General features: G+C 32.4%; 1 protein-coding gene across 3 annotated transcripts in view; it reads left to right on the top strand.

The window, feature by feature from the left end:
* The window catches only part of NOX4 (NADPH oxidase 4), a 165,239-nt gene that overhangs the window by 15,338 nt on the left and 139,342 nt on the right, over positions 1-10,559 (top strand). For 2 of the 3 annotated variants that reach the window (XM_004683286.1, XM_004683285.2), the window contains exons 3-4: positions 6,834-6,944; positions 8,524-8,608. In XM_004683286.1, the coding sequence (XP_004683343.1) occupies positions 6,834-6,944; positions 8,524-8,608 (196 nt within the window). The remainder of the gene's footprint in view (positions 1-6,833; positions 6,945-8,523; positions 8,609-10,559) is intronic. The other variant, XM_012725242.1, reaches the window with a different exon arrangement.

Raw genomic sequence — 10,559 nt, 5'->3', positions numbered from 1 at the left:
CTATCACAGGGAACCCACAGAACGGGTGATATTTAGTGGATATTTGAGCTCCATTTAATTTGTAAAATAGCAGTAACTTTGTCTGATATAAAGAAGAACCCATAGTTCTTCTTTATATCAGTTGGGACCCCTTCCATCTCTTTGATGTCTTTAATATCACTCATAAATTCCCTTCTATCTGTACCTTTCCTTTACAATCCTTTCTTATCAAGTTTTCCTCTCCTACCCTACCCTATCTTAGCCTTTCTTATCATGTTCTAAACTATACTGCCCTGGGAAGTTCTAGACTAGAAGAGCCTAGGACCATAATGTTACTGTTCTGGAAGCTTCTACCCTAAGTCATTATTTACAAGATAATTTTAAAAAGTTTATTGTATAGTTTCCTACATGAAAATAATATACCACAATTTGTTTTATATCTGTGACTTAAGACAATGAAGAGTACACAAAAGTACACAAAAGTACAAATATGAGGGTAACTGGCATACATCCAGTTGTACTTTCTTAATATAAAGTTTATTTTTACACCATTTTAAGTTGTACTTTTAAGATATTTCCCAATTTATTGTCTTAAGAAAAAAATTTCTTAAGACTCTAGTTATAAATATCTATGTGTATATATACACACATATATATAAATTTAGTCTCTCATTTATTAAAGAAAATGGGAGATGTGGACAAAGTCAACTAGATCTCAGACACAAAATTGCTAAAATATTGGTGCTTTTCATTAGAACAGTTTTTTTAAAATAATAATATATGGTTTTTTATATTCTATCACTACAAATTCATGTTATTTATGTATTTTAAGCTTTTTTGTTAATGCTTATATTAACTTTATGTGTTTGTGTTATTTTTAATATTTCATTGGGTAAGTTAAAAACACAACTAGCTTAAAAGATTCATCTATTTTTTGATACCCAATTGAGTACTCTTGACTGTTTCACCACACATCATTGTATAGAATATTCCTGTTTTCAAAATTACATCATTTGAAAATGTTATTAGAATTTTAAATTATAGTTTATTCACACATACTTCCATCAGTTCTGTATTGTCATGGCTGTTTATTCATTGAGATCTTGATAATTATCAAGTATATTAAATTAAAAAAAAACATGCTATTGTATATTGAATACTGATCATACAATTGAAAAAGTTAGAAACTTCACTGCATTTCTTACAGGTAACTGCCTGTATTTTTCATTTATGTCTATGTCCATAAATGGGTGTGTATTCACATGCCAGATGTCAATTATTTCTCATCCATTTGATAGGTTTGATTTCTTTTCCTTTAAATGACTTATAATAAATGTGACATGTACCATAATTTGTTTTATATCTGTGACTATTGGTCACTTTAGTGCTATTCTGTTTTTTTTTTTATATCTCATATCTTATTGCAGTGAATAGCCATTCTTTGTAGAATTTACATGCATATTAGGACAAGTATCTCTGTATGCCAATTAATGTTTTGAACTCCAAGATGTAATAATTTATTTTACTCAATAACTTAGATGAAAAGAGGATTAAATTTTAATTCCTTTTCTTTTACTAATATAACCTTTTATATTTGATTTATTTTTTCTGGTAGTAAATTTGTTAATGTTGCCAAAAGTTAAACTTTTTAAAGGGTTGTCAAAGGAATCTAATGCTTTAATAAGTGTATGTTATGTAGTTTAGGTAAATTATGTACCAAAGGATCCATTAATTCAGTCCATCTTTACCAAATTTCTATTTTGTTAATAACTTGGCCATTTTAGTGCACCTAGACTTTCCTTTTCTGTTTGAGTTGATGCGTTTTTTTCCCCAAAGAGATTGGATGCATTTTTTTTCCCCAAAGAAATTGTAATCTGAAAACCAACTTGATTCATAGTTAAAATTGTGTTTAAAAGATATGCTAGTTAGCTAACATTGTTTGTATTTTGCTGAGATAGATTTTGATATATTTTTTTAAGGTGTATTTTTTTTTAAGGTGTATTTAAACCAGAGGTGTGTGAGAGGTTTCATCAGAGACAGAGAAGGGAACTGAACAGGTAGATCTACCTAAATACACTGCTGAGGGAGCAGCGGGCTGGTCAGGAAAGGTCTGCCATGTCCTGTGGGTCAGCTCCGTGGCCAGGGATCAAACTCCTGCTGCAGTGGCTTCAAAGAGTGTGTGCTTTAACCCATTGTGCCACCAGGGAGAGCCAGATTTTGATGAATTTTTATAGATTCAATTAGGAATTAACAATCGGGATTCAATTCAGCAGTAGTAAAATATATTTAAGTATGGTATATTTTGCAGTCATGAGGTGTGGCAAGTGAGAGGGGGAGAACAGGCAGATATACTGAAATATATTGCTATAGGGAGCAGCAGTTGTGACAGGAGAGGTCTGCTATGCCATATGTGGGTTAGCTACCTGGCCAAGGGTAGATGGCCATAGCACTAGATAGCACTATGACTGAGACCCCTAGGCCACCAGGGAGGCCCTGAAAGTGTATATCTTAGTGAGTTTCTTAGAATACAAATATAGTGATAAGTTAAATACTTAGTAAAAGCCAAATCTCTTCTGTATGTTAGAATAAAATATAATTCCATAAAAGTCTTTTTTTGAAAACATTTTCACTTTTGTGATAATTAGGTATGTAAAGTAATGCAGTTACCAAAATTTACTTCTTTCAATTTGATCCCCACATTTTATGGAGTAATCATTACTGATTACTCTCTCCCTGCCAATCTTCATTAACATTAAGATAAAGGGCATATATTCTTAATGTGGCCTGTGATGTCCAGCAAGGTCTACCCCAACCTATTTCTCCACCTTTATTTACATAACCCACCATGTTCAAATACTTAGTATTCATTTCTCATCTATAGAGCACATTTTCATTTGCCATACATCAGTTCTCATGCTAGTTTTTTTCTGCAAGGATGCTCTTCTCATTCCTGAATGGCATCGGCTTTCACCTCAGAATCATAGCTCAAGCAAGCAAACAACTTTTCCTGTTTTGATCTTATTTTCCATTGCACATACTCATACTCTGTATTTCTCACTGTTCACTGCTGTTGTTTACATCTGATTATGTTGCGTTTGATTGGTATCATTTTCCTCTACTGAAATGCAAGTATATAAGGAAAGAACATTTTCTGTTTTTTTTTTGTTTGGTTTTTTTTTTTTAAGATATATTTATTTATGCATATAAGAACTGGCGTACAGGCCAGAGGTGGGCAGTGTAAGAGCATCCACGACAGACAGAGTGTGGAGCAGAACAGGCAGATGTACTGAGATACAATGCTAAGGGGAGCAGCAGGCGGATCAGGAGAGATCTGACATGTCATGTGTGTCACCTACATGGTGTGGAATTGAACTTGTGCTGCAGTGGATGTGGATAACCAGTGTGCTGCACATAGCCCATTGTGACATCAGGAAGGGCCCCTGTTATTAGTTCATTACTTATGTTCTGGGTTCTTGCAATATGTGTATATCACAATAAATATGAGTTAAATGAATAATGTAATTGGAACAGATAACAGTGGACAAACAGAAAATAACATTTAAAGAAAGGATATGAATCAGTGAATGTAGAACAATAAGTTGTTTTGATTATTGTCTTTAATTATATATATATAATTGATATGTGATATATAATAATTGTTATGTGATAAATAAATAAATAAATATATATAATTATGTCTCTGGTTTATAGTTGTTAGTTGATGTCCTTTTTTACTTTATTATAAATCTTTTTCATTCTTCTGGATCCCTTACCATCCTGCGATTAGGGAACCCATCCAATATTTTTCTTTTTCTTTCTGGCTTACTTCATTAAGAATGATCCTTTCCAGTTCCATCTATGTTGAGTTAATTTTATATAATGTTTGCAAATGTTAGTCTGATTTTACTTTTCACAAATGTTCTAAGATCTAGTATTATTGCATTGTATGGTGTTAATTATAATAATTTTATAGGTAAAAGCATTTTATCCCGAGATGGAAAAATGCACAAAAATATGTAAAAATAAACTGATATAATAATAAAAAAAATTTATCCCTCCCAACTTTATAAATAAGTATTGTTATTTACTCAAGATTAGTAGTTACTAAATAAATGAACTAAGTAAGAAACCATGTCTGTGGAACTTCAGGAAATAAATTATGTAGTTATTATACTTAAGTGTTATGATTATTTGTAACAGTCTTGAAATGGGATTTTTATTGATAATTTTTATGGCACTTGCTTAGTCCAAACTGCTCTGCAAGATTAGTATAGACTGAGTAGCACAAACAGCAAACATCTCTTCTTACAGTTTTTTTTTTAATTGAGGTAACATTTATTCATGTCGTTTAAATGTATAGGATCGTACCCTGAAGGTGTATGGTTATTAGACTGTGTCTACCACAGGTAGTAAGTCCTCCATTGTATTAAGTCTCACAGTTCTAGAGACTTGGGAACTTGGGAAGTCCAAGATCAAGATGCCAGCAGATAGTGTGTCTGAAGAGGACTAAACTTAGTTTACACATGGCTACCTTGCTGTAACTTCAGATGGAGTAGAGAACAGTTCTAGTATTTCCCTCATTTTCAAAGGGAAATTCACTCCATCATATCAGCTCTGCTTTCATGATCATATCTAAATAATTATCTTACAAAAACTCTACCTCAATAACATCACATGGCGATTACTTCTTCAACATATGATGTTGTGTGTGGAATTATCAGTTTGTTTACATTTTAGAGGCCTTAACAGGTAGGATTAAATGTGAAAGTGATGTGCTATCCAATGTCAACCTAAATGAACTTCGAAAACTAGAGCAGCAGGTTAAACTCCCTAGGAATGATAAAAACCCCACAGAGTGGGTTAGGCACATACTTTCAGGAATAATTTCTTTTGTGAACATTTGAGTTAGCTGATCTTTATCACTGTCATTAATTAGTGATGACTAAATTAGCTATAGGATATTATTATCTTAGCTATAGGATATTATAGAAGTAATTAATAGATAAAATGGCTTATTGTGTATCATTACGTCATTAGACTAAGCTTATTTTGTATTTCCTAACTTTCTCTACTGTTTCTACATGAGGGAGTTTTGTGTCCTCTATATTAATAAATATGCATTTTTGTTTTAGTCTAAAGAATTAAATATAGTCAGGAACAAACATATATGAAGAAATAAACCCTTGCTAAAATTTCTGGTTATGATATGCAGCATTGTAAATAAGAAGTGAAATGCCAAAATAAACTCCATTTATCCCAAAAATACACTTAGAACCACTTTGAATTAAATTACTGTGTTATTTAATATAATGATAAAATATCCAGACATGCAGCAAAGGGTTAGAAAAGTGAATAAGCATGGCATATATTTTTTTAAGCATTGAACCAAAATGGAACTTTGGGCAATTTGTTTATCTCTTTGTTCTGAACTATATGATGCATTTTAGTTGATATATTTTAAATAAATTATTTTTGGTACCTTAAAATTGCAGGTAAAATTATATAAATTCCCTTGAACTAAAATTTTCTTACTGCATATAGATGTCAGGTCAAAAGAAAAAACAATTATTTTATTTCTCTGGTGATTGGGGTGAAAAAATTGTATTTAATTTTTTTTAGTGCATAGTGAATTATCACTATCAGTCTGCTTGCCATTCTTTTCAGTGAACCATATTCCCAAGATATTCAACTCATTGTGTAGAAATAGCCTAAGTGGAAATATTAATTACTTTTTATTTGTCAATGTAAATTATTACTTTCCTGACACTTCTTATTCTAACTTTCAGGAACAATATTTCATGTGCTAACAATAAGCATTTTAATACAGTTGCTTGTTTATCAAGAATTACTTGGAAAATCTCAGGGGTTAGACCAATTTAAAGATAAGGTAACTTATTTACCCATATTTCTTAGTCAATATTGTTGAAATAAGGCAATTTCATGTTTTTATTAGGACAAGTGCACATCTATGGCCTTGGCTCTAATTTTCTTTTACACCATTCATATGATGAATGTGGATATTACTAGATAATAACAAACAATCCAACAAGAGTTGGATTTAAAATTAATTTCCAAAAGTATTGCATCAATACTGAAGGAAACTGATCTTTGAAAAATAGCCTGCCCAATGTGGTTATGATCAATTTTGTAATGAGGTACAGCTGACAGGGATTCACCCAAGTGTCTGGGCAGAGAAGAAATCTAGAATAGTGCTTAACATGAAATCTGAAGGATGATTGGAGATAAAGAACTTGGAGGTCAATAGTGGTGTAGAACATTTTGTGCTTAGAGTGTTCCAGAGAGAGAGAGAACACAAAATAAAATACTCAAGTTGAAATTATTAGTGCTTTATTAGTGAACAAAGGATTCATCATCACCAGCCTGGAGATATATTGAGACTCTCAAGGGCTTAAAACATCCACATAGTATAGTAGGGTACACCACAGAAATTGACCACATCCTGGAAGAATGTAGTCAAATGGTTATAACCTGACATAAAATGATAGACAAGTAAAGATAAGGTAACTTATTTACCCATATTTCTTAATCAATATTGTTGAAATAAGGCAATTTCATGTTTATATTAAGACAAGTGCACACCTATGACCCTGGCTCTAATTTTCTTTTACACCATTCATATGATGAATGTGGATATCACTAGATAATAACAAACAGAGCAGAAAGAGACCAGCTTCTTTTAGGAGTTTATTGAGAGGAAAGTGTAGGGTTGTTTGAAGCTATCAAAAAGAGTTTAGCATTTTCCATCATCTTTGTAGGTAGAGCAGGGTGAGGGAAGAACATGCTTGTTATTTTTTATCCTTGACTGTGTGTTGACCATTGCCTTATTTGTTCAGTTAGGATTATGCCTAAGCAGAGCATCCGCATCTGTTCTTAATCTCAACTGCAGCCTTATCCTTTTACCCATGTGCCGAACACTTCTGGCTTACCTTCGAGGATCCCAGAAGGTAAGAAAACAAACAAACAAGCAAAAAATAGTCACGGATTTCTGCACAAAAAAAGGAAGTATAATACTGACATGTTTGTCCTATTTAGTTTTCATGCTCTGGTTTTCTGTTAGAGTTATTCAAAATTGATATGACCAAGTCATCTATCAAGCTGATTGGTGAATTCTTCTGCAACAATAGAAAAGGGCAGAAGAAAGTTAGAAATGATTACTAATTGTGGCATCAGGCAATGTAGCAAACAATCCACTTATATAATTATGAATCCTCAAAGAGATTCTATAGTCAGGCATGCAAAGAACCCGAGGCATGGAGAGAAAATTTAAATAATTTGACCATGAGCATGAGGCTAATAAATGGCCAAGCCAAGATCACTTGTGTGTTTCAAATCTTTCCACTAATCTGCCTCACTAAAACCCTGTTATTTTCTTTAACTTAAATCCTGGTAAGCAAAATAAAGCCCTATTTATTGTCTTTGAGCACTATATAGAATGACTTCAGGCATTGATGGCAAATTGTCTTCTTCAAATAAATACCTGTTTTGAGTTATGTAATAGGCTTGAAAATGATGTCATGATTAAATTAGCAATGTTTTATGTGTTATTTAGTGCTGTGAAATAAAGACTGTAAGAAAATAGAAAAGTGCTTTGACACTTAAGACTCAACTTAAACTTTCTTTTGTCTTTGATTATATTCATGTATAACGTGAGAAGTGAACATATGTATGTGATTAGTTCTTCATGAGGATAGTATGGGAATACTGGGTACATAATGATATTTTGGAAGTTGTTAATGTGAAGCTACTCTGATGTTTTGAGAAGGTCACATGAACATATTTATTACAGTAAAACTTCTTAAGACTTTCACATAATTATACTTGGAAACTCTTTACTTTTAATACAGTAATTTTTGGCAATAACTCTCCAGATTGCCCACCATTGCTAAATACCAGGTTTTGATCCCAGTGGCTAGTCATTGGCTTATTGTGAAAAAAGAGAAGCTAAATGGCAGGAAATGAAAAGTACCTACCTAAGTCTCTCAGTACTTAGTAAGTACTAAGTACCTATGTTCCTGAAAACATAGGTATTCGAAGGTACTTGACATTTTATTTTTTCCTTAAGATCAAGAAGGCACTTTAAATTCATACATGAAATTGCATAATTTACATACAATCTTATTTTTTGGCTACAAAGGGGATTCATACATGCTAAAATTCAGACAGTCTAGAAAAGTGTAAATTGAATGCTCTGTCTAATAGTATTTTGCCAAAACAACTGCTGATTGTAGTTCGGGGTGGTTGTCTACAGATATGTTAATATATAATGCCATTCATTTGAAGCAATATAGGCTCCTAGTGTAGTTTATATTTTATACTATTTTCATCAAACAACATGCCTTATACATTTTCCTTATCAATAATGTTTCCTCACATTGTCTTTTATAGTTTCAGTGTCCCATATATTATATCTCATCTCGTCATAATTCCAAAATTTTGATATTATAAGAAATACTATAGTGGGATTTTTTCACTGTACATGTATTTTATTTGTTACATCTTTTTTACCATATTATTTTTATTTAGGTTCCAAGCAGAAGAACCAGAAGATTATTGGATAAAAGCAGAACATTCCATATAACTTGTGCTGTTACCATTTGCATTTTTTCAGGTGAGAAAGCCAAAATGTTAAATATGATGTTAGAAGTCTGCATTTTGTGAATATTATTTTAATTTTTAGATGCTTAATTTTAGTGTAGCTAACTTGAGATATTGTTATTTTATTGGATTTTTATGCTTTCTCATACAAGAGTTGGATATCTTATTTATTTTATATGTGTACATATAAATGCATAATATATATGCATAATATATATATGCATAATATATATATATATATAATACATATAGATAATCAATGTTCCAACATAATGTATAGGCTCGTGGTGATAAAAGTTTCCTAAAAGTAAGTAATTTAATGTAGAAAGGTTGGAAAAAATGTTTTTAAGCTCCAAAAATATTGACAGTAATGTTAACTTAAAATACATGAAATTTGAATGGCAATATATATATTCACAGACTATCATTTTACCCCAAATTAAATTCGATGAATGTGTCTTTGATGGTACTACTTGAGTAGAAGTGAAAAATTTAAAATGTGTTTATACTATTTAATTCTAAGTTAACAAATAAAGTGTTGAGGTTTTTTTTTTTTTTTAAGATTTATTTATTCATACAGAACTGAGGTACAGGCCAGAGGTTCAGGAGTGGTAAAAGGATTCACCAGAGACAGAGTGGGGAGCAGGGAGCAGAACAGGCTGATTTATGAAGTACACTGCTGAGGAGAGCAGCAGGTGGGTCCGGAGAGGTCAGCCGTGCCATAATGGATCATCTCCGGGGTGGGGATTGAACCCATGTTGAAGTGGTTTTAGCTTCTTAGAGCTGTGCTTTCACCCACTGCACCACCAGGGAGGGCCCTGAATATTTTCTTTTTAAGTCACTTATTTGGAACAGAAATAATTGCATGTGGTGATTACTTCCCTGAACTGTGGAGACAGGTTAAATTATATAGCCCTTCTGCCTACACTGTTATGTTACTGTGTGATGTGACTTCTCTGATCTTTAGTTATTGTTTTAAATATAAAATGGACCAACAGTAGCACATATCTCATAGTGTTAAAGCTAAAATGAGAACAATTATGTTCAGTTCTTAGAAAATAATTATTTATCATAAGTTGTAATCTCAGAGGTTAATTATCTCAGTAGCATAGCACCTGCATCTGGTTATCCTTTGATAGGACATAGCTATTTTGATACATGGCACTTGATCTGGTCACTTATATATGGCCATTTTGATTCAGGAGTGTATTTATTTATACAATGACTACCAAGAAATCATTAAATTTTCAGCCTGTAGTATATTGCCTAATATTGTTGAAACAGGAATCTTCCACTTTTTATTTCTAAACATCTTCCCTATGCCTAGAAATAACATTTCACCTATGGAAGTGTGAGATGGGATGGGATAGAACTCCAGTAAGATTCCATATTGGGATGGAATAAAAGTTTAGAGTGAGATTAAAACTAATTTTATCAGCAGTTAGGGGTGGATTGGTTCTGGGGAAAGATGAAAGGTCAACAAAGGAGGCCGACTGGGAAATTGCATGTTGATAGTGTGATTTATCATAAACCATAGGTGTGCACAAATCATATTGTACATTTAGAAAGCAATCAAGTGACTGAGATAGTGTAGGGTATTGCCATGAGCATGTGTTCCAATGGTTTCCATTGTGCCATAAGTGTTCTGGCCTTCACTATGTTACTTTTCTTAACATTAATTTTTCTTAGTAATGAAGTAGGAATAATTCTGCATACCTCATTGCTTTTTTTATGAGATTTAAGTGAAAAAAATGCTTAAGTGAAGAATGCCTGACATAGCTTCTTCCTTGATGTCTAAACTTAGAAATTCTTAATTCTTTTGAACTAGAAGGACTTTTTTTTTTTAAAGATTTATTTATTCATACAGAACTGGGGTACAGGCCAGAGATGCAGAGGGTGAGAGGATTCACCAGAGACAGAATGGGGAGCAGAACAGGCAGATCGACGAAGTACACTGCTGAGGG

This window comes from Condylura cristata, unplaced genomic scaffold (assembly GCF_000260355.1).
Source record: "Condylura cristata isolate star-nosed mole 26May11 unplaced genomic scaffold, ConCri1.0 scaffold00015, whole genome shotgun sequence".
Taxonomy (NCBI): Eukaryota; Metazoa; Chordata; class Mammalia; order Eulipotyphla; family Talpidae; genus Condylura; species Condylura cristata.
Note: the sequence above shows the minus strand (reverse complement) of the source record. Positions and strands in the feature narration are given on the sequence as shown.